The following is a 23,778-nucleotide window of genomic DNA, read 5'->3' as shown; positions in this document are numbered from 1 at the left end:
CTAGCAATGAGATTGTATTCTTCTCACTCCGGAGTGCCACGATAGAACTGCCCGCCCCAAGGGGGAAAAGGCCTAGAACCATGTAGGGTCATCTGCCACGTGGTTTGCTCGCCTGGGCTGAGTCATTTTGGCTGGAATCGATAAGCAGACGGAATCAAATTCACTCTGTATATAACTGGCTGGCTGATCGGAGGAGATGGAGTCACTTGGTCCCACCTTGTTGTTATACTACCATCTCATCAACCTACTATCGACCATCGTCCCCAGTGCAACAAACCTAAGCAGACAAGCAGTCACATTGCAGCGACTAGATCGGATCCCTGATCAGTCTTGTGTATCTGAGCTCGAGAACTAGCTTTGGACCAGCTCAGCCAGCTGCCGCCGCCCCTGCAGCAGCCGATTACGAGTCTCACCACCTTTCACCAGTCCCATTTACCCTGGCACACCTTTTCGTCTATCACTTTGATCATCGCTTCGCGTTTGCTTCTCTCCCTATTCATTCTTCTCTTTGCTGTGGTTGCCGGGAGCATATATATTCAGACGCCCAACCCACAGGAGACACCCTCCATCACCATCACCTATCCCGCACACAGTTGCCACCCGACCAATTGACCAATCACCGGAAAGGGGCATCCGTCGACCACCAAGTCTCACTGCTTTTTTCACCTCCTCACCTCGACTCGACAACCCTCCAATTGCCATCATGTAAGCGTCTTCTCCTCGTCTTTCCTCCCCCTTTTATCGACATGTGCGTTTCACTCAGCTCGTGCTGGGGATCACACGAGTCAGAGATGTCTACCTCCCTTCCCGTTCACTCCCGCCCATCTTTGCAACTCTCTCTTTTTGAATGATCGCTGACATGTTTGCTTTCTTCCTCCCATCTCCTTTCGATCTTGTCCCCTTGTCCCACTGTTCCCATCTCTCCGGTGTCGCCGCTTTATCCCTCTTGCCCACCATTGCTGTGTCGTATATCCTCTCGCTATCCCCTGCCTGCCCCACATACGCCATTGCTCAACCCTCGACCGATATCTCCCCCCGTCGAACGCGATGCCACCCATCAGGCCCGCCAAGAAGCGTTGTCAATACCGAGTTGTCTACAACATTCCCGCTGTTCCCAAACCCTCCTCTGAGAACACCTCCGATCAGCCACGCAGCGACGCCAAGCCAGAAATGACCGCGAATGCCCCGACTCAATGTCCCAGCGCAGCATTGAAAGTCATTGGAGAATGCCCGCATTGTCATTTGGCATTTTGCGGGACGCACAGGACCCCAGAGTCACACAATTGGTCAGTGGTCTGTCTCTTCTCCCTCGCGAATAGTCTTGCTAACACTCATCTTTTAGCACTGGTATCCAGGCGTGTCGTGAGGCTGCTTTCCAGGCCAACAAAGAACGACTCGAACGCGAGCGGACGGTAGCCAGCAAGATCGCTCAGGCATAAATCTACCCACCCATCCTCACGATCTCTATCACCTTTCTTGACTAGCTATAATCGTAACATCTACAGGACGATTCTTTCGAGTGCCTTATAGATCCTAGATTCTAGAGAGGAAAAAGAACGGTGGATTGGATAGCTCCCATCTGCTCTTGAAATGTCTGGAGCGCTGGGAGGTCTGTGACTGGACTCTCTCTCTCGCATGTTTTTCTGTACCGGCTCGTTTCCTCCATAATCGTTGTCATTATTCTTTGTAATTCCAGCATGAACAAATGAAGCATGCTCTCAGGGCCCTCTGCGTGACCAAGAGTCAACGGCGCCCTCAATCCCAGGATGTGCCCCCCGCTGTTCCATGCATATCGGCTGGTCACGCATCGATGCGCTGAGCCAGGGGGCAATAATAGTGATGTTATCGGTTCCTCGGCGTCACTCCTCCCATCTACGTCATCTCCAATATTCCAGCGAATAATGTCCAACGTTTCATTCTCTCTCCCTCCTCTCTCTCCCTCTCATCACTAATCACTCATCACTTCCAAGTCCTCAACCATGTCCAGCACAGGGAGCAGTCGTGGCAACCTGCCATATCAACCGAGGAGGAAGAACACTCCCTCTAGAGCATTGCCACCTCCACCACCGCCTGGCGACGAACACGGTGAAGATGTCGAAGCTACGCAAGCATTCGAAGAGGCTCAAGCGTTCATGTCTCCTCCTTCACCTCCCAAGCCATCAACGTCCTTGCCACCTCCTCCTCCTCCCTCAACCTCTTCTGCTACAGCGGCGACATCGTCTTCGGGCGTGAAAACCTCAGCTGCCCATTTGAATCCATATCGATCGACATTGCCTGAAGGCATGACGCCGCCTACAACCTTGACGCCTCTTCGAGCTCATTACCTCAAAAAGACCTTGGTCAACCTCCAAATGTCACACGAACTGGACCTCTTGACTGACCCAGCGCTCGGTGCCAATGCCTTGGGTCTTTTGGGGGACCCCTTCATCCTCCCGGAATCTGCAAAGCGCGAAGCAATGACTCGCGTCTCGGAGATTGCTCGTCAAGAAGGCAGAGTCGGTGATCTACCATTCATGAGGTTCCTGTTCCATCAATTCCTCTTGCCCTTTCCATTCCTATCCACTGCTCCTCCTACGTTCTGGTCCGCCAAGGTCCAGCCATTCTTATCCTCTTTCCTATCCACCACGGGATACACCAAGCAAACTGGCATGTCAGCAGAAGAGCAAGCGATGGCGGACTCACTCATGAGTCCAGAAGAGAGGAAAGAGATTGAAGAAAAGAACAAGCTTTGGGTCAAATCACAGAAACATATGGCCCTCATGGTCGGCGTGGGAGTCAAGATTGTAGGCGGGGAGGAAGTGGTCCGAATCGGTCAATCTGAATTGAGGCGATTGGAAGAAGCTCAAGAAGAGAGAAGGAGAAAAAGACGGGAGAAGATGAATCGTCCTCCTCCGCCGGGCTCTGTGGGAGCCAATGGCGACCCTGGAGCGCCTCCACCTCCTCCGCAGGTATTCGACGTCAACGTCATCGGAGTGAGGGTGGTCACCGAGAAGGGCAGGGTTAGACACAAGTCGCATGATGTGAGCTGGCAGACTCATTTTAACCCGACGCACTTCATGATATCGTCTCCAGGAATTTCTTATTCGTACTCGGGTCGGCGAGGGCAACGAGATCATCGTTTCGCGACGATACGGTGATTTCAAGCGCTTGGCCGATGAGGTGAGATTGCGAAGTCATCCCTTAACTTATGAAGCAGTTACGACTTGCGTTCCCCGAGGATCCTCTGCCCGCACCTCCGCCAAAGGACAAATCTGCAACTGCTACGCCTACAGCCGCGGCGCCTCAATATAGCTACTACAATCCTCTCCGAGCAATCTACGGAAGCGGCGCTCCAGCGTCAGCAAATGCGTCTCCGCGACCAGGTTCGCCGGCCATGAACCCCGATGATCCACCGATGTCACCGGTAGGCAGTACAGGCCCACTGTCAAGAGAAAAGAATAGATTGACTCTCCGTGGCTATCTCCAACGGATTCTTGATTATCCTCAAGTCCTCAACTCACCCGTTCTGCGTTCTTTCCTCCTCTCTAAACCTACGACCTTGACGAGAGAAGAGGCCATGGATTCGCAACGACGACTTGAAGGCGATGCGGTCCGTGAAGAGGGCAGAAGACGATTCAGAGAAGAAGCTCAAAAGAGGATCGAGGATCTCAGAGAAGGATTAGCCCAATTCAAAGGAGATGTCTTGAGTACCGACGGAGGTTTGCAAAAGGTCTTTGATGTGGTGCGAAGGGTGGAGAAGGTGCAAGACCTACCTCCGGCTGAGCAGAGTGTGCTCATTTGGGGTCGTATATCGTGAGTCGAGTCAATGCCCAACGGTAAAAAGGGCTCACTTGTCATTAGCCTCGCTGCGACCATTTTCCAGGTCTTCGTCGCAGCCGACACCGCTTCAGACTCGCTTGCAACGTTGAAACGGCTACACGGATTGATGCCGTACTTTGTACTCAAGGGCATCCTGCGAATCTCCAACCCGATGGCGATGATCAGGGGTGAGAATCATCGACTTCTAGACACTGGCGTTCGCTGATTCGCCTCAGGCGTCCTTGACTTGTTCTTGGCGAGACCGTTCGGAGGGCAGTCTTTGCTCCAGCGGTGGGTGTGTGTCGTATCTACCCGCTGATCCTTCCAGGATGTTCTCCTCTTCGCTCACGGAGGATGTTCGACTGCTCGCTGAAGATATCGCCGTGGTGACGGAGAAGATTGATGATCCAGTCCTGTGCCAGAAGATTCAGCAATACGCCACGGCACCATACGAGATTCAAGAGATGTTCAGGAGAGATGCAGGTGAGCCTAGGACTCTCTATGCAAAGCCTATACTGACCCAGAACAGGAAGCGAAGGCCTTGATCTTTTGGTTGTCATCCTTCGATCGCCTGATCCGCCTAGTCTCTCTCGCCCCCAGTTTCAACGGGTTTTCAAAGCTGCCAGAGCGTATAAAGACTACAAAGCGTCATTGGAGGATCTTGAGGACTCGGACGACGATACAGGACCTGAAGATGATGACGCCTGGCTGTTTGAGGACTTGGGGCTGTTGCTGAAATTGTGGATGAGAAAGCGAGAAAAGGAGCAGCTCGTTTCGCTCATCTTTGAGGTGAGCTGAATCGCGATCCAGTCAGGTGTGTGCTGACTTCGATGACAGGGTGTGACTGCCGAGCTCCTCAAAGATATCATCACCATTTTCTACGCCCCATTGGCGCAGGTCTACAAAGCAGCCAGCATTGCGGACTCGCTCAGCGATCTGCAAACGTTTTTGAACGACATGATACGAACTGTCGAGCAGGTCGAAGAACGTGAGTACGAGGTCATCTGAGGAGTAGGTCTCAGCTGACTGAACACAGTGAGCTCTGAGGATCCGCAGCGGACCGTGCAGACCTTTATCGATTTAGTCCAACGCCATGAGCAGTCGTTCTACACCTTCGTTCATAATGTCCATTCCAAAGGACAGGGCCTCTTTGACTCGCTGATGGCCTGGATCGAGCTTTTCCTGTCTTACGCACGCGACGGACTGCCTCACCCAGTGGACTTGGAATTCATCCTTCCTCACGGTGGTCCTGAGCGAGAGGCAATCATGTCTGAAGTGGATGCTGTCGCCCAATACCATTACAAGCTCAAGTTGGCTCACGAGGAGAAGATCAGAAGGAGGTTTGATCATGCCACTGCGGCGGAATCGTCCGAAGAAGCGGCACTGCTTGGTAGTGTACTGGCGACCCTGAGTTTGAGCGAGACAGCGGTGGGCGAAGCGAAAGAGCTGGGCGATGAAGAAAGCGAGGAGGACGACGAAGGCGACGACGAGCATGACGATCACAGCGTGGACAGCAATTCTGTCCGATCGCTCCCGTTGTCTGCACCTACCGATCAATCCTCGATTCCGAACAGCGCCCCTGTACATCCTTCTTCCCCGGGCACACAGTCGAAGCTTCCGATCCCCGAAGATCGCGTTCGCCGAGGATCCAACACCTCCGGCAGATCGTCTCTCGACAAAATCAGAAACGCACTGCCAGGTCGAAAGGGTTCACCTGAAGTCGGCCCAGTCGACAGTAAGAAAGACAAGGACAAGCGTCCCCCACCTATTCGAGTCGTCAGAGGCCCAATCCCTGGCGCCCAAGGAACAGCAACGATGCGGAAGGAGAAGAAGAAAAGGGCGAAGATGGCAGAAGCTCTTCAACCGCCCGAGACAAAAGCCGTCAACGAGTTGCGACCCTTGTTCGTAGAAGTGGTGAGTGCAATCTCCGACAATCTATCAGCAGGCTGACGCTGGCTCAAGCTTCGACCCCTTCTGGTGCCCAAACCTTTGGCCAAGCTGCCGCCTGGTTCCTCGATTACCTCTGCGCCAACCTCGGCGCATAGATGAAAATATTCGGCACAAAGCCACTCGGCATACTTGGGATGAAGAAAAGTAGGATAGTTTATGTATGCAGACGAGAAATATAACATGTCCGTATGAATTTCATGACGACACAGGCAAGTCAAACGGAGAGCGCAACCGCTATCGTCTCCTCGCTGGGCTGAAACGACTCTACGATGGGGTCAAACGAATGTATTTCAGAGTCACTCACCAGTGACACCTCTTGAATTGCATAATGTCGAAGCAATGCCTTCATGTCGACTTTTTTGGGATCGAGCGATCCATCGCCGAACTTCAGTGAGGCATCAAAAGATGCGACTGACGGGACCGTGACGTAGATCATGATGACATTCTGCGCCCGAATCAGCCTATCCACGATAAGCACTCTGTTTATACCTTTTGAACCAGCGAGTTGACCCGCATAACTGTGCTTATCCATTTCCAGCTCATCCTTTCCTGGAACCAATCTTGCCCGGCGTAGGGGGATTTTCGTCGGTCTTCAGAGCTTGCATACACAGGAACAATGACAAGGGAGAATCTGTCTTTGCCATCAGCGATGCGCGATAGAAATTCCTGGTCTTGACTCACGCGGCATGACTAAAGACTGGTCCTTTCCGATATAATAACCAATCTGCTGAGAACTTTATCCCTGGTTTGACGACCCAACCGAGGGATCGGAAGTGGTGGTAACAGGCGTAAGAGATGAGGAAGGGGTCATCGGGGAATAATCGCGGGGGAGCTGTTGGGGTCTTCGGCACCCTTGAGACTGGCGAGGTCTGAAGCAAGGCCAGAACCGATTCCCTGGGGATAAATGATTGCTACAGGGAGTAGTGAGATTGTGCTCCATGGACGAGACCAAAAAGCTCACTGTCTTTGTATCGTATATCTTCAAGACTCCGATACCTGAAGATAAGAACCAGGCCTCTTCGAGACCCAATTGGAGATGCTCCAGATCCTCCACTATGGACTCCTCAAAGTCATCCTCGCTGAGATCTTGCTCGTAATCATCTGGCACAACGACCACAGCAGGCTGTACAGATGGAGCCTCCTGGTCTGATACGCCGGATCTTGGCAAGGAGGACGACGGCATTGCATTCGAGGGCCCAGCTTCGACAGTCGTTCCGTTTACAGATGTTACAGGTTTCGGTCTCCTCTTGAAAGCATTTTTTCCACGATTCCGATTCGCATCAGGTCGAGTCGGTCGAACAAGGAATGTCTGAGGTGTCAGGGTACTGAGGTCGACGTCGGTGCCGGTCGTGAGAGCCGGTGAAGCCGCTCGTCCAGATAGATTACCCTCCTCGCCATTGCCCGCATCCCCGTTTGAGCCTTCCGCAACCTCATCTGGTCCATGTTCCGACGGCATTTGACCAGTGACCAGAACTTGCTCGGCGGCTTTAGCAGCGGACAGCATGGCTTCTGCTCGGTCAATCTTGAACTGCTTTCGCTCCAATCGTCGCTTCTCCCTCAACTTCTCTGCCGCCGCAGCTGAGCCATTTCAGCAACTTTCGATATTGAGCACGAGCACTCACACTGCCCGCCTCGCACTTGGTCCAATCTTCTTGATTTCCACGTAGGTTCACTGCGACTAAAAGTCCCTTTCCCAAAGAATCCCCGATTGAATAGAATCGCCATGTCTTTGGGATCGGTGATCCAGACTGATCGAGTCAGAGGATCAAATACTCCTACGCATTGCGGGACTTCCACCTTGACAGGAGCTTCAAAGACCGAGAGGAACGTTGAGATAAAGCTTGAACGTGAGCCAACAGTGTCCCTTGATGGTGCTTGATAGGCTGGATGCAGTGGTGAAGATGGAAGAAGGATTGGTAAAGGCGTACCGTACTTTTTGTTATTGGCCTGGAAGCGAGATCTATTCGAAGGCTTGCTCGATGATCCTCCGCGGTAGGATGGACCAGAAGGGCCCTCTGATGAGGTCTGCGTAGGTCCAGACATACTCCCCAAAAGTCAGTAGCCCGTCCAAAGAGGTTTGTGACGGTGTGAAGTCATGGTGACCTACTTCTCGAGACTTTTGATATTTGAGACCTCCACCTCTTCGATCAAATGAGCTGAAATTTTGTTTTTACGCACTGAACGACCCTTAGTAGCCAACAAGCGATATGTCGTGTGGGAGCCCCGCCCAGGCTGACGAACACGGAGAGCCTGAGCAGGCGCTGATGCCCAGTGAGTTTGTCCGAGCCCGAGGTCTGGATTTGACTCACAATATATGCAGAGAGACGGCCCATCCCGTCCAGAGGCTCGAGAATATGTCAGAGGTGCAGGGAGGCCAGAGCCATGTTCATCATCAGATCCGCTCTCTACTGCAGGTGAGTCTCATCCTACCGTTTGAGCTGTCGATATCCTGACGATTCTGCAGATCCTGCTTCGAGCAGAATATGCGACAACGACTCATGCGTCAACTATACCCTGCTTTGAGACCCGATGAAGCTCGGAGCAAGAACCCCTCGAAACGAGACAACGTACGACCTCCTATTCAGCGCGGAAACGCTCTGATAGCTCTATCTGGAGGCGCAGGTAGTATGGCAATGCTTGATATGATGATTGCCTCGGGGTTCATTGGCCAGGGCGACGGGAGGCGAGCCGATCTGAAAAAGGGGGAGAAGGAGATCTTATGGGATCACGCTACGGTCGTACATGTGGACTTTAGTGGGGTCAGTGATGGTATCGAGGACAGGACGGAATGGCTGCAAGGAGTCGCAGCTGCGCGTGGCCTCAAGTTCATTGCGGTGAAAGCGGAGGATGTGTTCGATGTTGGACTTGCAGCCCGACTTGGTCTCCAGAAGGCTTCGGAGAGGCCCATGCCCGTGCTCGAAGTCGGTATTCACGATGCAGGTGAGTCAACAATGAACGTTTTTCGCTGACATCACTCAGGCATGTCTCTCAAAGCTACTACTTCGTCAGAAACGCCATTACAATCGTTGAAACGAATGCTTGCTACGCTTTCACCCGCATCTCGCCCAGCTTTTCTTTGCAACGTCCTTGACGCTATCCTGGAGCAGGTCGCGCGAGGTCTGCCCGATGTCTCCCATCTCCTTCTTGGCGAGACTTCGACACGACAGGCGCAACGTATCATCTCTGGTACTGCTCTTGGACGAGGCTGGTCTCTCCCGCTAGAGTTGGCTTCGAGTTGTAAATCTGAAGGCTATTACCAAGTGCGAGCTATGAAAGATATCAGCATCAAAGAGGCGTCCATGTACTGCTGGGTCAATCGGCGAGCTATGCAAAATCACAGGAAATGGACTGCTGGGGATCTGCACTCCGGCTCCAGGGGCAAGGGTTCAACAAGCTTGGAGGGATTGACGGAGGGTCAGTTTATCGCGAAAGCCGCTTTAACCCTCGCTGACTTGTCCTCCAGATTTCATTGCCGGTTTAAGCGTGACCCATCCAGCAACTGTTTCAACAATAACGCGGACGGGAGAGAAGCTCATGTTCGCTGGGGGAGACGATCGAGACAGCATTTGTCCCCTGTGTCGATTGTGGGTTGACCCAAGAGGTTTCAGCTGACCTTGCCAGACCTAAAGAGCAAGATCCCCTCGAGTGGAAATCCAAAACATCCCTCACTTCACTCAGGCCTGCGCTGACTTCTACAGAAGACGAAGAATCAGCACGGTTTGATCTTGCCCCTCACCTCTGCTATGGCTGCTTGACTACCCTTACAGCCTCCGCAAGCAAGAAAGGTGCCCCTCAGTCAGCAATTTTGCCGCAGTGGATCAGCGATCGTATACGTCGTGAAGCTATGCGATCTGAGATATCAGAATTCCTACTAGACGACACATAGACGATGCATCAAGTGCGAACGAGACTAGTCTTTGACTGGAAAGCTGAGCGACAGTCTGTCCACTACGCCCCGATCAACCAGGTTGCCGTGAACGCCGGGTGAATATACCCGTAATTCCCGGGGAAGACTCAACGAGACTTCGCACACGGATTCAGTTGTTCTCCAACTGACTTGTGCGACACCTTGATGGCCCAAGGCAACCTTTGCAACGATTGTCTCGTACAACTTCCATCGAGGATTCCAGTAAACCACCTGCCAACCCGGAGCAAGTGGTTTCAGACCAGCAACTTCTGTCAGGTATTCGTAAGGGTGCAACGCGCTCCACTCGTGGCAGTCTGATCGGCCATTCACGTCGTCTTCTTCCCAAGTGCTGAGATTCTTGTCTAGTTGCAGCCGCCATTTATCCCACATGCGATGGTAGAACATGTTGTAAAGGCCAGTGTGCGATAAGACGCGAAATGCGTAGTGCTGCATAACATAGGATGCGACGGCGAATTCTGTCTGCGGATCGAAAGCTTTGAGGAGAATTCTTCTAGCGTCAGGAGAACTTGGATCGATAGCCCCACAGAGGATGCCCCAGATTTGCGAGACTTGTGACAGAGGATTCTCGGGGCGATGCGCTTCAACTGTACTGTCCATGAAGAATTCGCCATCATAGCAATACTGTTTGATCGCTGATACTGCTCGATCCGCTCGCGAGGTGTACTGTGCGATCTGCTGTGGCTTTCCGAGTTGCTGCAGCAGCGTACACACTCGCCGTAGGGTGAATGCGTAGATCATGGTGAAGAACGACCAAGTGCCGCTTTCCCTACCTTCCATCGGCATTCCATTGTCATGGAAACCTTTGGGCACGTCAGAGGACCCCCAGTGGACATTCCAGTCGATGAACGACCAGAAACGTCTCGGGAGATTGGCGACGAGTCCTGTCGACGGATCGGTCTGTCGGTCGAAGAAACCAAAGACACTGTCAATCGTAGGGAGGAATCGGTTGGCAAAGTCCGGTTCATTGAAGTATAGCATATGATCGCATACCTGCATGCTCCAGAAAAGCGAGAATCCCGTGATGACTTGTTTCGTATGCGCAGGATAGCGAGCCAAAAGGAGACCGTGAGGTTGAATAGACGTCGCAAAAGCTGAGATGGCCTGTTTGCCCAATCTGTCGTCGCCCGACAAGAGGTAATGAAATACCATCGCGGATCGACTGTCCTCGCCGTATCTTGCTGTTAGCCTGATTGTGCGATGAGCAAAGCTTACTGAAGCTGTTCGTAGAACGGACAATCCGAGTACCCGTCAAACATGCAATTCCTCATGGTCCTTATGCTGACGTCCCACATCTTGTTGGACAACGGCGTCGCTTTCCAATCTGCAACCACGGCCATGGGATAGGTTGTCTGTGTGAAGACCAAGCTCTCCAACGTCAAGGGTTCGTCGGATACTTCAATCTCGAGGACGATGAACCGGAATGTCTTCCACCAGAAAGGTTCATACGATTCGGTCCGATCACCGCCTCCTGCATACCCACTGAAAAAGTAGCTGTCTGACGGTCCAACCAGTCCATGCCCTTCCCGCTGGGTCCTGTCGTCCTTGAAGGTGAATCCTTGACCTGGAGGAGGCCTGGGTAGTACCTCGTATGCCTCCGAATAAGTCAGAGAGACCTTAGATCCGGAATATTTAGGACGCTCCGCGGTCACGCTGATGAATGCGGTAGAATGGACCTGGAATTCCAGCTCTAGGCGATGCTTGGAGCCTTTGGGTAGCGTCAGAGGTGCTCTGCCGGCAATCAACTGATGCCAAGCATCGATATCTAGTCCGCTGTCGGAGTGTCGGATGGCTTTGAAGGGACACGGCGTCTCCTCTGCGAGGGGGATGCAGCGGGGTTCGAGGAACCACGGACTCAGGACACCCTGCTTGTTCCACAGGCGATGACGTTTCAGCGGAGACAAAGCGACCTCTTCCGTCCGGCTCGATGTCTCCTCGTAAGTCTTTAGGTCAATCGTTGCCCCTCACTCGAACGTACGTTTAAAAAGTGGTCCCATGGGGTCTCCTGGGGATAATATCGGTTGTCTTCCGGCCCGCCGAGCCACTTGGTGTCAGTCCCCCCCGTGGAGATGTTCTCGTCCCCAATTGACCCATAGATGGTCAGTCCGGGTCTCGCGGTTCTTCCGAAAGGCTCTGCGACATTCTCAGACGGGAAGAAGCGCAGAACGAGTATCTCGATGATGTTGGATCCCGTTCGAAGAAATGGACCAAGATCAATGGTATCGTAGAACCAGATTCTATCACTGCCTCGCGCTGGGCCAACACAGACACGGTTGCCATTAATCAAGAGCTTGTAGCGTGTATCGGCGCTGAGTCGCACCCAGATTGGCACTTTCAACGCTGCCGCTTCAACCTCCACAATTCGCTGAAATCTCGCAAGTCTGCCGGCTTCCCCTTTCAGAGGAGCATCGATCCAGTCTTTAACCCATGTCCAGTTGTCGTTCAGGTGCGCGATCTGAATAAACTCTCAGTGAGAACGAATGAGAACCGTGGTCAGACTTCTTACTGTCTGGGAACTTGGAGCTGGATCCATGATGAGTGAGTGATTCCTTGACTGGAATGGCAGCTGTGGAAAGTCATTCGGGGTTCGGGTAAAGATTGAGCCGAAATCCGAGTTGAGCTGGCGGGTGTAGCACGCTGTCATCTGAGTCAGGCGTCCGTCTTGTTTGAGCCAAAGCAGCACTAGAAGGCTCTCGCAAGGATTGGTTCAGGTTTGGAAGAGCGAGACAGGCTATAGGCGTTCCTTGAATGCCTGGACTACACCAGCCAAGCGCGAGCAGAATGAATAGGGTAGGTACTGGGGCCATCAGGTTAAGGAGTATTTGAGCCAAAATTCGTGCCACATTAATGCGTAACAACTTCGTTAAGAGCCGTATACTCTTGAGCGTCTTCACGACTGACCGTGTTCAATTTGCCAAAACTCCTTGCACCTACAACGAGGACTTGAATACTCTCAGAGCCCTACTGAAAGGTCATCACGACCTTTTTGGGGTTTCGGAACGAATGCGGCGGTTCGAAACCCTCGAGACTTCGAGTGTGGCAGATTCAATCCCAATCAGGGGCCATTCATGGTTCATGATCAGAGCTGGCTGATTCATCCAGGCGATATTCAACGATTGAGAGAGGAAATTGCTCTGCTTGACCTGCTGCCGAGCGAATGGAGATTGAGGGCAATGTTGAAGGATATAATCATTGACACAAAGCGTGATTTTGTTGTTGCTCTGATGGTCTAGAGGTACGATAATTGCTTCGGGAGGTGCGCCCACTGGGTTAAATCCCATGTGGTAGCCATGTGAAGTGCAATTGGCCCGCGTTCGAGTCGCGGTCAGAGCCCTCTTTTTTTCTTGTTGGTTTTTTTGGGTACAGCCTATTCTTTTGGCCTTCATCACTACACCGTGTATCATCCAGCACTGCACCAGCCTTGCTCAGATTTAGGGCTCGAAAGAACGCGTCAACCGTAACGGCCGGCTCAAAGCAGCGAAGGCATCGCCGCGAATGGTAAATGCGGACCCGTCAAGGGTTCTTCCGAAAACATATGTGGCATATCTGCGCGTCTATCCTGATGAGTAGGCTCTTGAACACCTATGACATGCGCTCTCGAAGATGTGCTATAGCCGACTTGTTTCGGGCCCGCTGCATGCTGTGAATGATTATGTATCTGGGCAACTCATGGTGGGATAAGAGTCCAGTATGCTCGCGTGTTTAACATCCTCGTTTGAGGGTATTTCTTTTCGAGTACGCCCTAGTGAAAGCGTGTCGCCACGGACTTCTGTCAAAACTTTGCTGAAGATCGAATAGGCTAGACAATCCACATTTGAGAGGATCTGGTACATGTATGCAAACATCTGGTCTGAGCAGTGCATGCCGACGCCCAGATCATGTCCCTGGCAAAGTCTCGGAGAAATGCCATCACTGTTGAAGCCATGAGCGGTCCCCTCTTCCTCCTCTCCTCCTCTTGGAGATGGTCCCACTCGCATGGATTGTTCTCATCTTCATCCCAGACCCGGCTGATGAAAGATAGTTGCCACCACATGACAAACGGGGATGTCGCGATCCAGCTCAGACCGGGGAATTTGGACCGTTGATTGAGAGGCAAGGTCTCTAAGGATAATCAGAACGTCATGGAGTTTAGCGAGTCGCCTCCAGATTACCAGACACTTGTACTCCCTCTGCGCGAGTTTGATCTGCCGATCCGTACATATCATTCTTGTAGGTGTCTGGCTGGGATACGAGAGGCTTGGGTATGCCTGTATAGCTTGGTTGGGTCGTACAGCTTGGAGCTTGTCCGCCCTCTTGGCCCTACTTGCGAGCGCAGATATTGCATAACCACTGAAACCTCTTATATCATCCTTAGACCCATTGAGAGCCCTAAGTCCCCTTTTAACCAACAACAGGGCGGCATCCAGACTTCCGCTGCAACCTTTCAAACCTGGCAGGCTGAGGCGTCGGCGTTGGCTGTTCCGGGTGTTTGCCCATCCACGATCGAAATGTCGCTTTTCTTCATAATCATCCGCCACCAGATTCAGAGCGTCCGCATGAAAGGTGGAGGGCACATGATGATTGGGCAGTTGATGAGTGTCCTGGGGTGTCAATCTTGGCCTTTATGGCTGGTTTCAAGACAGCCTATGAAATTCGACGAAAACGCTGCGGGATATCCTTGGGTCTCATGCCATCTCTGTTCGTCTGCTTTCGCATGGCCTTGATCTCCGTGTGCGACACTAACAGCGGCACACATGATACTTATCAGCAGACACCGGCGTACCCATTCCATGCGTCTTGAACCTATATGGATTGGTTCCCGTTTCTTCTTAACGTTTCCCGCCACAATGACGCGCCACAGTTGACGATCCAATTACATTCTGTTGTCTCCCCGAGAGCGTCTTGGTCCTTTGACTGCATCGAATGCCGCGATGGCTGTCTTGTTTCCCCTCGAGACCGTCTCAGTCACTCGAAATCGATACGGCAGGTAGACTTCCGGGCTGCGTGTTTTGTCATGTCTCCGTAGAGAGAGGTTTCGCTGTGGTCCACGAGGACGAATGTCTGATAGCTTTCAAGGACAGGTGAGATCAAATCTGCGTGTCGAGCTAAAGACAGATCTCCTCAAGCTGAGACGCGTCTCTTGATCATCCCGAAGACTCACATCGGTATGCTGTGAGCCGACGGGGCACGACTGACCGCTCCCTCAGCATCGTCTGTGCGAGACCTCAGGTCAAGTCATGTTCAATTAGGTAAAGCACGTCAAAGCTCTGCCGCTAAGTCGACTCAGTCAAAGGGATGGTAGATCTCGGTCATCGGCTCAGCCCGGCGGAAGACTCCAACATGGGCTTCCACATCCCACCCTTCTCGTCCGTGCCCCACCTTCATCTTCACGTTATGTCCGGGCGTCGGACAACCCTGGGCAAGCTCAAATACCCGGTTGCCCAGCGCAACGGAGGCAAAGGATGGCCGTGGTTCGTGACAGCTGATCAGACGCTCGATATACTTGAGCAAGGAGGCACGATAGGGGTAGGAAAAAGCTGAAGACCTTGCCGAAACCCATGTGTACATGCAAATTATGATACAGCCGACGCCACAGCGCCAGATATATACAACAAAGATACCTAAGCTAATCGTTCGTCAGCCCAGAACGTGAAGGTTCTTTTTGGACTTTTTAGCCTTCTTGCTGCTAAAGTCTCGCCAGGAGCTGATGCGCTCGTCGCGTCGTTCTGTGTGGTCAAGAAGGAGGAAGAAAGACAAAGTGTCAGCGGCTGCAATCTCACAAATTGATCAAGAGGGAATCGGATATCTGCAAGAGGTGCTTCAGAATTCACTCATAGTCCCATGGGACGAGCAAACACGGGCGAAGAGGGTAATGTAGACTCACCTTCCCACTTCGCTTGCTCCTCAATCTTGCGTTTTCTCGCGGCCACTTCGGCTTCAGCTTTGGCTTTCTCAGCGCCTTCATTTGCAAATGCGAGTTTCGATTTCCTGGAAGCATCAGCCTTGTGTTTCATTAACATTGACTCACCTTCGCTTTGCCAGCTCATCCTCTACAAAGACTTCTTTCGCCTTTGCTCGGATCTGAGCATCCAAAGGCGGTCTCAGGGAGGTGATTCGTGGATCTGTATCTGCGATGTTGGTAGAGTATCCGGACCCAAGTACACTAAGAAATGTCAGCTACATCTTTGACATCCGCCTCACCTTTTTAGTACAGCAGTCCGACAGTGAGTCATGATGGCGTCAATTTCAGTGCGTTTGGAGGAATCAGAAAGTTGGGCCTCAGCCTATAAAACCTAGGGTGTCAGATGTTGTTCACGGTAGAGACGATGATTGCACCAACCTTTTTCAGAAAGTCAAATGCCTGGCAGAGAGAATTGCACCTGATCAGCGATGCTGTCTCTGATCCAGGGGGCTCTGCTCACCTCGAGTCCATTCTCATGTTTGAATTTGTCCGGATGAATCAGTAAAGACTTCTTACGATACTGCTTCTTTACTTCGGCTTCTGTAGCAAACGCAGGAAGATCGAGAATGTCATAAGGACTAAGGTAGAAGAGGTTAGCGGCAGATTACAGCACGATGAATGGTCACTCACTTGAGCTTGAAAGCTTTCATCACTCTTTGAACCTGAGAGATCAGCACAGTTCTCTCCAGAATACTCACCTCCTGTTCCTTCGCCAGATCATTTGCGCTCTTCGACAGCAGCGAATCGAGATTGGAAGAGGAGGCCATGATGAATGAAAGAAGGAGATACAGAACTGACAAGACAGAGAGAGATGATGATCAAAGAGCAAACATGAAAAGACTCCTCGATGAATCCATTCCCCCTTTGCCACCGGGAATTCGGCACAAGTGGCACATTGAAAGTACATCACACCAGGACCTTCTGTCTTTCTACATCCCATTCAGCATGAGCGACGGAGGAGGGCTCTTCTTGTCAAGGAAGAGGAACCGGACTCGGGCGCGGCCTCCTCCTCCCAACGGCTCTTCCTCTCATGCGCCTTCACCATCCCTCGCTGGTAATCCGCTACGAGCAGGATCCAGTTCTTCCGCTGGCCCTTCCCCTCGACCTGTGAATGCCGGCTCTCCGTCCACGTCTAGTGATCCCTCCAAGATTGTCGAGTTCAAACTGTTGTCTTCCGGCCTGGAGAATGACATACGGTACAATGTTATGCGAATGAATTCGGTCAGAGATGTGGATCCTCGCTCTATCACGCGACCGATCCTAATGAATCGCAAAGAGCCTGGTCCCAAAGCACCCCCCGCATTCGCTACGAATGAGCAGGGCAAGATCATCGGACGATACGTGTATGACAAGCATGGGAAGCCAGTACTGGATGCCAATGGAGAGCAAGTGATCGAGAAGAGAGATGAGAAGGATCTTGCGCTAGTGGGAGGAGCCCCGAATCAACCGCCTAAACGTGCTGGAAGGCGAGGTGTCAAGGAGGTCTATCACCAGGATATCGAGGTCATCAGATTACGGCGAGAGGAACACATGCCGTGGATTATAGAGTCACAGACACCCAAAGATGAAAAGGAGGCAGGTGCCATGCCAGAACATTGGGTGGGCAGGATTACAGAACCGGCTTCTATGCCCAGTGTCCTGTTGGTCAACGACGGGACAATGGGTATGGGTTTCAAGGTCGTACCGCTGGGCCGATCCTATAGATTCGAGCCCGAACGTCCGTTCAAGGTGTTGGACGCGGACTCGGCGAACAAATTGGTGAGATTGAGTGTCGAGATCTCCGCTGATCTCTGGCAGTACGAGCATCAGACCAAATTCAGGATGCACGACCGATGGGCTCACCGTGAGGGTGGCCCTTCGAGTGGACCCTCAAGCGAGGTCTCGTCTCTTCGCAGCGCAGCTGCCGTCCTGGCTCAGGAACAGCGAGCCCGAGCTCTGGAATCGAGGTTGACTCAGCGAGCAGGAGTCGCTCCAAAAGTCAAGCGGGAAAAGTTTGAGGATGACTACAAGCGAGAGGGCCGCATGCTGGAGAGGGTAAGTGAACTGCAGACTTAGGTCTCGTAGACTGAGGGCAACGCAGGGGTTGGAAGGAGGTGCAGATGAGGAGCTTGATTACGATTTCAAGGAAGAATTCCAGGATGATGAGGAGAACAATACATTCTACCAGGACAGGGAAGAGGAGGAAGAGGCCAAGCTGCAAGAGGTGAGACAAAAGTCCGTCGCGCGAGGTATGGCCTGACGCGGGTCGCAGGAACAACTCAAGAAGGAGTTCAAGCTTGCCAATGCCAATGTGGGAGATCGGCCGCAGATCGAGGAAGACGAGGACGATGACGATGACGACCTTTTCGGCGACGGTCTGAATCAAGAAGGCAAGAGACTGCGAAAGATGATGAGGAAGCGAGGCGTTATGGAGGACGAGTTTGGTACATCAGAATCAGTGCGTTAGCCGGTCACTTTTTGCTACACGTTTGTCTGACCTGTGACAGGACGACTCTGACACCGAGACCGTCAAATCTCAACCGACGGACCAGAAGGAGAAGGACAAAGAGGGTGAAAAGGAGAAAGACAAGGACAAGGAGACCGACAGAGCGAGGTCCCGCGAGCCTTCTGCGGCTCCTTCGGATCGATCCTCACGGCCTCAATCTCGAGGACCTCATTCTCGTGGTACATCCTCGCCTACAAGTCGACGACCTCAGTTGCCCAATCCTGGCAAAGCAAGTACTGCACCACCGGGATCTGGGTCTGCTCTCCTAGCACAAAGAGCTGCTGGCGGAGGCGTTTCACCCAGACACAGTCGGCAAACCTCACCTGTTGGACGGGGTCAATCACCCGTTGAGGGAAGTCGAGCCGGCAGTCCTGCTGCCGGTTCACGGGAGGCTAGTCCCACGCCTTCTGCATCCGGTGGATCCGGCCGCAAACCTGGACAGCATCCCATTGGACAGCCTCAAAAACGGAAGACACCAGTTGCTTCTCAATCACCAGGTCCATCTCCCGGCTCGTCCTCAAACAAGCGGAAACCCTCACCAACGACGTCTGCGGGTGGCTCGGCGGACCCTTCGAGGAAAAAGAAGAAGTCTGGTTCATCAACCCCGACCCCGGGGCCAGAGGATCAGTTTCCGAACATCATAACTCGAGAAGAGGTCATAAATTGGTTCAGGAACGGACGCAAAAGCATCGTACCAATGTCAGAAGCCATCAGTGCGTTCAAGGATAGGATAAAGTCGGCAGGCGAGAGGCAAGGGGACAATCAAAAAGTTTTCCTGAGCATCGTACAAAGTCTCACGACTGCCGAACCGGATCGAAAGCTTAAGCTCAGAGACGGCGTGTTGTAGACTCGTTTTTAAAAGGGTTTTGCCGAATGTATCTTGTACATCATCGAATGCACCGTGGCGAACTCGACTGCTACATGCTCCTCGATCGAATCAATCATGAGACGATCTAAGCAGACTCCGCACGGGTCTTCTTGGTAGCAGCGCCTCCCTCCCTGAATCCGTTCTTGAATCGGCGGTTGACGTCTTTGATGTGAGCCATGCGTCCGGTTCCACTGATGATCTCGTCAGTCTTGCCATCTGATAGAGTGCAGCAGAGACACGCACGTCGTCTTCCTCCTCTTGGCCTTCAAGCCCCAGTTATAGCTCCTCAGCTTGGCGGAAGGGTATCCACATTGAGCGCATTCTAGAGGAGGGTCTCCCGTCAATGCTTATCCTCTTTCCTTTTGCTTTCTCTCCAACTCACGCTTGTGCTGCTTGTGGAACGCTCGGTGACCACATCGCTTGCACAGCGTGTGGGATTTGGAGTGCCGTTTACCACTGGGTAAAGGGTCAGTCAAAAAGTCCTCACATACTGCAGAGCGCGACTCACAAGGAAGGGGTACCCTGCAAACGAGAGAAGCAAATAATGTCAGCAAAGCCATCCAAATGATCCGGTCTCATAATCCCCAGATCTCTCCTCCTCATAGTCACACCCTCATCCTAGGGCCATTTGTCCATCCCGACACACGACCATCTTCCTGCCATAGAGACCAGACACGAAACTCACTTTTCCCTGTGAATTTAGTCAGCACAAGATCCGGCAGCTTATACAGGACCAAGAGCATCTCTCTCGAGCGCTTTCAATGCCTCCAGACTCACCATTTTGACACCCTATTCTTGTTGGATGAACACTAAGAGCCAATCGCTGGACAAGCAAACGCTCAAAATTGGCAGTTCGAGGTTTCGGCGCGGCGAAATTAACAAAACGCCGAAGGTAGTGTAGTGTGGCACCCTCTCCATGATAGCGAACTGACCACGTGCTCTCAATGTGGCACTTATGACATGCATGCAAGACCTCCGCTACCACCTGCTCAGCGCCGTCTCTTTGGCCCAAGCGTCCTCAACATACGCCTGAAAGAGTGTTCAGTACTTGCCAGAATATCATCGACAATGCCCGGACCCACCTTGATTCTCTGTTTCTCTCCAGGTCCCTCCTCTCCATTTCCTCCATGGTCAACTCGACCAGAACCGGGGAGTACTCTTCCCTTTCCCACCAATCTCTCCATACGCCGACTAGCTGACTAGCGCCATACCTCGAATTGACTTTCATTCCTCCCGCTCCTCCTCGCTCCCATTTTGCCTGCTCAAGCGGGTGAGTCTCGCTGAATAGGTCGAGCTCCAATGCGTCGCGTTTATGCTTGAGCAATTCGTCGGTTATAGCGTGAGCAACCAGGGGTATGGCTTCTCCAGACAGGCCGAGCTCGGCGCAGTATTGTTTGGCAAAGACAGCCGGTGGTAGTGATGAGGCGAGATCCCACTCGATTCGATCGCGTAATATATGGGTGTAGATCTGGACGTCGAGCTGCGATGTGTCTCAGAGAGGTTCCTCAAGGAGCTAGCTTACGTTGATGGTGATGCGACAGTCTGGCTCTTGCCAGACCCTTTTTATCTTTCTCCTTCTCTTCACTACCACTGGCCCCGCCTCATCCTCATTCTCAGCAGGCTCGACAGTCCCTTCGCCTTCACCTTGATTGTCACCTTCTTCCACATGCTCCCCATTTGCTGCCTCCTCCTCCTGGTCGCCCTCATTACCATCCTCCTCGTCTACATGGCTTGCGGCCGGCTCGACCTCTGGGACCGGTGTCAAAGCTGGAGTTGCACTCTCGCTGACCCGATCGGTCAAGGGTCGGGGATACTTTCTCGGTCGACCACGTTTCCTCCGCGGCGCCTCTGGTACTACCTCATCGCTCACTTCCTCGTACTCCTCCATTATGGGTTCATCCTCTGACCAGATTACATCATCCGCTGTGACCTCGCGGTCCACGAGGTCGATATCAACACAGCCGGACGCTTCATCCAATTGAGATTGAATCAATTCAGCCATAGTGGTAGCAAAGGTATGAGGAATACCAATATCTTTGCAAAATGTTGTAGCGAACTGATGCGGCGTGATGAACGGTTCTATCACATTAGTCGAGCTCTACTATCTTCGCCCACCGTTCATATTCCACAGAAAGCGATCTTTGACCTTGATACCCTGCTTATCCGCCTCTTGACTGGGTACATCAAAGTCAATTGTGATGGGCACGAGAACGGTTGGTCGACCCGCTTCACGTCGGAGTAATTCTTCTGATCTGCAAGCTGATCAGGCTATGTGACCATCAAGTGACTCACGGATAAGAATGCCTGGTGGCCTGTGCGCTCGTACTGGTCACTCTTTCTCCAGGAACTCTATCACCCAGCCATGTCCATCCTCTATCCAATTCATCCCTCTTCCGCTTAATTTTTGCAGCCTTGTTCTGGGCTTGTTGATCCATGGCACTCAAGCCAGTCCAAGCAGGCACCGTACTCCTTGCTCTCACGTCCGACGAGCGATCTCTTCGTTTCCTATCGCCTCGTTCTCCGTAGCTCGTGTCGTCCGGATCTGATGGTGGCTCCTCGAGTTCAGATAGACTACTCTCTTCGCTCTCTTCATCCGATTCTTCCTCTGCATAATTGACTCTTCGACCCGTCGCTCGACCTGACAGAGTCGTTGTGGGTCTCCTCATTCCAGCTCCAGCTCCTGTTCCTGCTCCTCCAGTCGGAGCTGGGGATTCTAGACGTGGCGTTGAAGCACCACTGTGAACGGCAGCGAGTTCTCGGTCCAATTCAGCGAGCAGATACTCTCGTTCCCTGGGACCGCCAGTAATTGTCTCGGGCTGGATCAGGCCAGTCACCCCTGTTCTCAAGCGTGAAGGATAGGTCGAGTGTAAAGCCTGAGCGGTAGGTGGGTTCGACAATGTGGGGTCTCGGGTGGGTTGACCGGGAGGAGGGACAAAGAACGCCAGAGGTCCTTCAGGATGTGTCGGGGCGTGGTAGTAAATGGGCACTTGAGGTACGGCTTGTTGAGCATGATGTTGACTGGTTTGGGCAATAGGTCGAGGAGGGTATGCAGTGGTTGATCCAGGTGGTTGTTGGCGATTATAAGGTCTCGTCTGAGAATACGAAGGTCCTGGGACAGTCAAGTGAGCATTCTGTGTGGGTTTGGGAACATGAGGTTCGAGCACAGACGGACGCATGGATGAGGTGCAGCAAAAGGTGAGGAAGGCAATGATAGGGCATATCATGCCATTGAGATTGGGCGCAAGACAATTTAAAGATCAGACGCGATCCCGAAATGACAATCAAAATGTCCAGGTGACCATGGACTGATTGCAACTCCGTCTTGTGCCTCTCAATGCTTCGGATGGAATGGTGATTTAAAATGGCTCACCTGGTCTCGTATTCGGCAGCGTTGGTAATGCCACTCCAGACGTAGACGTGTTCGAGGTCGATCCGCCGGCCAAAACAGCTTGTCGAACGGGTCGACTTCGCGAAGGATATGATGAGCTCATTCCGAAGAGCGTCGCGACTATTCAACGTGAAGGACGATAAAAGGCTTCGGGGGCTTGCAAACGTTTGATGAGACGACCAGCCATGGATTTGAGCCCCTGATCTTCGTGTCAATCTCCCCTAGCCTCAATAGCGCGACCCCGTTCAGCTCTTCGATGCATGGAGCGTCTTCTATGATAGCAGCTCGTCGATTGTTAAAAACATCTCCTCGCCTGGAATTTGATTCCGTTGAGTCTCCGTGAGTCGGGTTGCAGATGATTGATTTCATTCGGACGGGATTCTAGCAACATTATCGAGCAATACCAGCGTTGTGGTTGATCATACACAGGACAGCCATCGACCGCTTCCCGGTCGCGTAATCCCCCCAGAAATCCAGTACTCAAGCTCGAGTCGCGATGTTCACTGGAATCGTGTGTAGCCTCACTCACCGGTCAACTTTTGCTGACCCAGTTGTCAGATCGAGCACATGGCTCGTGTAGCCCAGATTGAGCCCACGACCGATTCTTCGGGCTACTACATCACGTTTGACGAAGCAGAGCCGATTCTGAGTGACTGTCATGATGGCGATTCCATCTGTGTCAACGGATGCTGTCTGACAGTCACCGAATTTACGAAGGATTCATTCAGGGTGAATGTCGCCAACGAGTCGCTCAGTCGGACGAACTTGGGTGAGCGTCTGACTGAGGATGGCCTCAGCGTAGCTAGCTATGCCTTGATCTGTCCCACTAATTCATCGGCATTGACGTTATTCCATCAGGTGATCTTCGTGTGGGTGACCGAGCGAATACTGAGCGAGCCATGTCCGGCCACACTCGATTCGGAGGACATATGGTTCAGGTGAGAAAATCAGAAGCAGACCTGTTGGCATCCCAGCTTACGGTGTCTGGCCTTTTGTCTCCATCTTGTGCTTCTAGGGCCACGTCGATGCCACGGCCACTATCACGTCGAAAGTTCCAGACGGCGATTCGATTCGTTATACATTTACATTCTCACCAACCTCTTCCTCCGCTGCGTCTACATCGGCCACTTCCAGAGCTCAAACTCTGATGCCGTATCTCGTCGAAAAAGGATATATCACCATCGATGGCGCCTCCTTGACGTTGACAGAAGTCGACGATGAAACAGCGTCATTCGGAATCATGCTCATTGCTTACTCGCAAACGAAGCTCGTCTTGACGAAGAAGCAAGTAGGAGACAAGGTGAACATTGAGGTAGACTGTGTGGGCAAGTACGTTCTAGGTAGTCAGGCGAGAATAGAAGGGATGGTAGAGAGAATATTGGAGAAGAAGTTGAAGGAGAGAGGATTGTGAGGATGGCGTGGA

The 23,778-nt window shown here is 52.4% G+C and overlaps 11 protein-coding genes and 1 non-coding gene across 12 annotated transcripts; 7 read left to right on the top strand and 5 right to left on the bottom strand.

Moving 5' to 3' along the window:
• The first annotated feature begins 213 nt into the window (after nt 1–213).
• On the top strand, nt 214–1,717 carry BD324DRAFT_636646 (hypothetical protein). The gene is made up of 3 exons (XM_022016918.1): nt 214–705; nt 1,062–1,286; nt 1,343–1,717. Coding segments are annotated over exons 1-3 (324 nt in total). The 5' UTR covers nt 214–703; the 3' UTR covers nt 1,440–1,717.
• A 499-nt stretch (nt 1,718–2,216) lies between these two features.
• On the top strand, nt 2,217–5,929 carry BD324DRAFT_594459 (hypothetical protein). The gene is made up of 11 exons (XM_022013832.1): nt 2,217–2,883; nt 2,929–3,020; nt 3,073–3,159; nt 3,197–3,792; nt 3,841–3,986; nt 4,035–4,089; nt 4,127–4,281; nt 4,328–4,587; nt 4,636–4,786; nt 4,835–5,712; nt 5,761–5,929. Exons 1-11 carry the CDS (start codon nt 2,283–2,285, stop codon nt 5,845–5,847), a joined length of 3,108 nt encoding a protein of 1,035 aa, XP_021868386.1. The 5' UTR covers nt 2,217–2,282; the 3' UTR covers nt 5,848–5,929.
• BD324DRAFT_636639 (hypothetical protein) lies at nt 5,930–7,905 on the bottom strand. The gene is made up of 6 exons (XM_022016917.1): nt 7,371–7,905; nt 6,710–7,326; nt 6,430–6,659; nt 6,238–6,379; nt 6,053–6,193; nt 5,930–6,012 (listed from the first exon to the last, which is right to left on the bottom strand). The coding sequence occupies exons 1-6, from the start codon at nt 7,789–7,791 to the stop codon at nt 5,983–5,985; spliced, it is 1,581 nt and encodes a 526-aa protein (XP_021868385.1). The 5' UTR covers nt 7,792–7,905; the 3' UTR covers nt 5,930–5,982.
• Nucleotides 7,906–7,920: 15 nt separating this feature from the next.
• BD324DRAFT_594457 (hypothetical protein) lies at nt 7,921–9,657 on the top strand. The gene is made up of 6 exons (XM_022013831.1): nt 7,921–8,019; nt 8,069–8,162; nt 8,213–8,688; nt 8,728–9,162; nt 9,212–9,332; nt 9,370–9,657. Exons 1-6 carry the CDS (start codon nt 7,956–7,958, stop codon nt 9,632–9,634), a joined length of 1,455 nt encoding a protein of 484 aa, XP_021868384.1. The 5' UTR covers nt 7,921–7,955; the 3' UTR covers nt 9,635–9,657.
• A 1-nt stretch (nt 9,658) lies between these two features.
• Nucleotides 9,659–12,276, bottom strand: BD324DRAFT_604875 (bacterial alpha-L-rhamnosidase-domain-containing protein; the record flags this gene model as incomplete). Its single annotated transcript, XM_022013991.1, has 4 exons — nt 12,180–12,276; nt 11,652–12,128; nt 10,889–11,616; nt 9,659–10,850 (listed from the first exon to the last, which is right to left on the bottom strand). The coding sequence occupies exons 1-4, from the start codon at nt 12,204–12,206 to the stop codon at nt 9,659–9,661; spliced, it is 2,424 nt and encodes an 807-aa protein (XP_021868383.1). The 5' UTR covers nt 12,207–12,276.
• A 615-nt stretch (nt 12,277–12,891) lies between these two features.
• BD324DRAFT_t32 lies at nt 12,892–13,006 on the top strand. The gene has a single exon. It is a non-coding gene; the product is annotated as a tRNA-Pro (tRNA).
• Nucleotides 13,007–14,480: 1,474 nt separating this feature from the next.
• On the top strand, nt 14,481–15,198 carry BD324DRAFT_636629 (HIT-like domain-containing protein). The gene is made up of 4 exons (XM_022016916.1): nt 14,481–14,733; nt 14,768–14,817; nt 14,860–14,901; nt 14,940–15,198. Exons 1-4 carry the CDS (start codon nt 14,576–14,578, stop codon nt 15,191–15,193), a joined length of 504 nt encoding a protein of 167 aa, XP_021868382.1. The 5' UTR covers nt 14,481–14,575; the 3' UTR covers nt 15,194–15,198.
• BD324DRAFT_636625 (hypothetical protein) lies at nt 15,199–16,441 on the bottom strand. Its single transcript, XM_022016915.1, has 8 exons — nt 16,313–16,441; nt 16,245–16,276; nt 16,075–16,192; nt 15,993–16,013; nt 15,854–15,936; nt 15,681–15,815; nt 15,537–15,640; nt 15,199–15,378 (listed from the first exon to the last, which is right to left on the bottom strand). The coding sequence occupies exons 1-8, from the start codon at nt 16,379–16,381 to the stop codon at nt 15,290–15,292; spliced, it is 651 nt and encodes a 216-aa protein (XP_021868381.1). The 5' UTR covers nt 16,382–16,441; the 3' UTR covers nt 15,199–15,289.
• A 67-nt stretch (nt 16,442–16,508) lies between these two features.
• On the top strand, nt 16,509–18,966 carry BD324DRAFT_683542 (hypothetical protein). Its single transcript, XM_022019192.1, has 5 exons — nt 16,509–17,372; nt 17,412–17,648; nt 17,695–17,817; nt 17,866–18,051; nt 18,101–18,966. The coding sequence occupies exons 1-5, from the start codon at nt 16,560–16,562 to the stop codon at nt 18,944–18,946; spliced, it is 2,205 nt and encodes a 734-aa protein (XP_021868380.1). The 5' UTR covers nt 16,509–16,559; the 3' UTR covers nt 18,947–18,966.
• BD324DRAFT_636619 (ribosomal protein L37e) lies at nt 18,967–19,866 on the bottom strand. The gene is made up of 6 exons (XM_022016914.1): nt 19,745–19,866; nt 19,653–19,658; nt 19,476–19,489; nt 19,350–19,423; nt 19,211–19,289; nt 18,967–19,158 (listed from the first exon to the last, which is right to left on the bottom strand). The coding sequence occupies exons 1-6, from the start codon at nt 19,745–19,747 to the stop codon at nt 19,053–19,055; spliced, it is 282 nt and encodes a 93-aa protein (XP_021868379.1). The 5' UTR covers nt 19,748–19,866; the 3' UTR covers nt 18,967–19,052.
• Nucleotides 19,867–22,936, bottom strand: BD324DRAFT_636616 (hypothetical protein). Its single transcript, XM_022016913.1, has 6 exons — nt 22,338–22,936; nt 21,260–22,076; nt 21,083–21,219; nt 20,490–21,046; nt 20,050–20,447; nt 19,867–19,996 (listed from the first exon to the last, which is right to left on the bottom strand). The coding sequence occupies exons 1-6, from the start codon at nt 22,456–22,458 to the stop codon at nt 19,957–19,959; spliced, it is 2,070 nt and encodes a 689-aa protein (XP_021868378.1). The 5' UTR covers nt 22,459–22,936; the 3' UTR covers nt 19,867–19,956.
• BD324DRAFT_643504 (putative riboflavin synthase) lies at nt 22,852–23,766 on the top strand (the record flags this gene model as incomplete). The annotated part of the gene is made up of 4 exons (XM_022017551.1): nt 22,852–22,866; nt 22,914–23,124; nt 23,214–23,293; nt 23,371–23,766. The coding sequence occupies 4 exons, from the start codon at nt 22,852–22,854 to the stop codon at nt 23,764–23,766; spliced, it is 702 nt and encodes a 233-aa protein (XP_021868377.1).
• Nucleotides 23,767–23,778: the final 12 nt, after the last annotated feature.

Source organism: Kockovaella imperatae (genome assembly GCF_002102565.1).
Source record: "Kockovaella imperatae strain NRRL Y-17943 chromosome Unknown BD324scaffold_15, whole genome shotgun sequence".
Lineage (NCBI taxonomy): Eukaryota > Fungi > Basidiomycota > Tremellomycetes > Tremellales > Cuniculitremaceae > Kockovaella > Kockovaella imperatae.
Note: the sequence above shows the minus strand (reverse complement) of the source record. Positions and strands in the feature narration are given on the sequence as shown.

Excerpts from the sequence above, each read along its gene's own strand:
- BD324DRAFT_636646 (XM_022016918.1), top strand. Across the intron at positions 1,287-1,342 it reads ACCCCAGAGTCACACAATTG|CACTGGTATCCAGGCGTGTC; the intron begins GTCAGTGGTCTG and ends CTCATCTTTTAG.
- BD324DRAFT_594457 (XM_022013831.1), top strand. The coding sequence starts at position 7,956 with ATGTCGTGTGGGAGCCCCGCCCAGGCTGACGAACACGGAGAGCCTGAG. Across the intron at positions 8,020-8,068 it reads TGAGCAGGCGCTGATGCCCA|AGAGACGGCCCATCCCGTCC; the intron begins GTGAGTTTGTCC and ends CAATATATGCAG. Across the intron at positions 8,689-8,727 it reads AGTCGGTATTCACGATGCAG|GCATGTCTCTCAAAGCTACT; the intron begins GTGAGTCAACAA and ends GACATCACTCAG.
- BD324DRAFT_594459 (XM_022013832.1), top strand. The coding sequence starts at position 2,283 with ATGACGCCGCCTACAACCTTGACGCCTCTTCGAGCTCATTACCTCAAA. Across the intron at positions 3,160-3,196 it reads TCAAGCGCTTGGCCGATGAG|TTACGACTTGCGTTCCCCGA; the intron begins GTGAGATTGCGA and ends CTTATGAAGCAG. Across the intron at positions 4,787-4,834 it reads TGTCGAGCAGGTCGAAGAAC|TGAGCTCTGAGGATCCGCAG; the intron begins GTGAGTACGAGG and ends GACTGAACACAG.
- BD324DRAFT_636629 (XM_022016916.1), top strand. The coding sequence starts at position 14,576 with ATGCCGCGATGGCTGTCTTGTTTCCCCTCGAGACCGTCTCAGTCACTC. Across the intron at positions 14,734-14,767 it reads CTGATAGCTTTCAAGGACAG|ATCTCCTCAAGCTGAGACGC; the intron begins GTGAGATCAAAT and ends AGCTAAAGACAG. Across the intron at positions 14,818-14,859 it reads CATCCCGAAGACTCACATCG|CATCGTCTGTGCGAGACCTC; the intron begins GTATGCTGTGAG and ends CCGCTCCCTCAG.
- BD324DRAFT_683542 (XM_022019192.1), top strand. The coding sequence starts at position 16,560 with ATGAGCGACGGAGGAGGGCTCTTCTTGTCAAGGAAGAGGAACCGGACT. Across the intron at positions 17,373-17,411 it reads CGGACTCGGCGAACAAATTG|TACGAGCATCAGACCAAATT; the intron begins GTGAGATTGAGT and ends GATCTCTGGCAG. Across the intron at positions 17,649-17,694 it reads AGGGCCGCATGCTGGAGAGG|GGGTTGGAAGGAGGTGCAGA; the intron begins GTAAGTGAACTG and ends AGGGCAACGCAG.
- BD324DRAFT_636625 (XM_022016915.1), bottom strand. The coding sequence starts at position 16,381 with ATGGCCTCCTCTTCCAATCTCGATTCGCTGCTGTCGAAGAGCGCAAAT. Across the intron at positions 16,193-16,244 it reads ATGAAAGCTTTCAAGCTCAA|TCCTTATGACATTCTCGATC; the intron begins GTGAGTGACCAT and ends CTTCTACCTTAG. Across the intron at positions 15,937-15,992 it reads CATTTGACTTTCTGAAAAAG|GCTGAGGCCCAACTTTCTGA; the intron begins GTTGGTGCAATC and ends TAGGTTTTATAG.
- BD324DRAFT_636639 (XM_022016917.1), bottom strand. The coding sequence starts at position 7,791 with ATGTCTGGACCTACGCAGACCTCATCAGAGGGCCCTTCTGGTCCATCC. Across the intron at positions 6,380-6,429 it reads CCAGTCTTTAGTCATGCCGC|ATTCTCCCTTGTCATTGTTC; the intron begins GTGAGTCAAGAC and ends TGGCAAAGACAG. Across the intron at positions 6,194-6,237 it reads TCAACTCGCTGGTTCAAAAG|AATGTCATCATGATCTACGT; the intron begins GTATAAACAGAG and ends ATTCGGGCGCAG.
- BD324DRAFT_636616 (XM_022016913.1), bottom strand. The coding sequence starts at position 22,458 with ATGAGCTCATCATATCCTTCGCGAAGTCGACCCGTTCGACAAGCTGTT. Across the intron at positions 21,047-21,082 it reads CTTTCTGTGGAATATGAACG|AACCGTTCATCACGCCGCAT; the intron begins GTGGGCGAAGAT and ends CTAATGTGATAG. Across the intron at positions 20,448-20,489 it reads ACTGTCGCATCACCATCAAC|CTCGACGTCCAGATCTACAC; the intron begins GTAAGCTAGCTC and ends GACACATCGCAG.
- BD324DRAFT_636619 (XM_022016914.1), bottom strand. Across the intron at positions 19,290-19,349 it reads GTTCCACAAGCAGCACAAGC|AATGCGCTCAATGTGGATAC; the intron begins GTGAGTTGGAGA and ends ACCCTCCTCTAG. Across the intron at positions 19,159-19,210 it reads GCCAAGAGGAGGAAGACGAC|TGGAACCGGACGCATGGCTC; the intron begins GTGCGTGTCTCT and ends CGAGATCATCAG.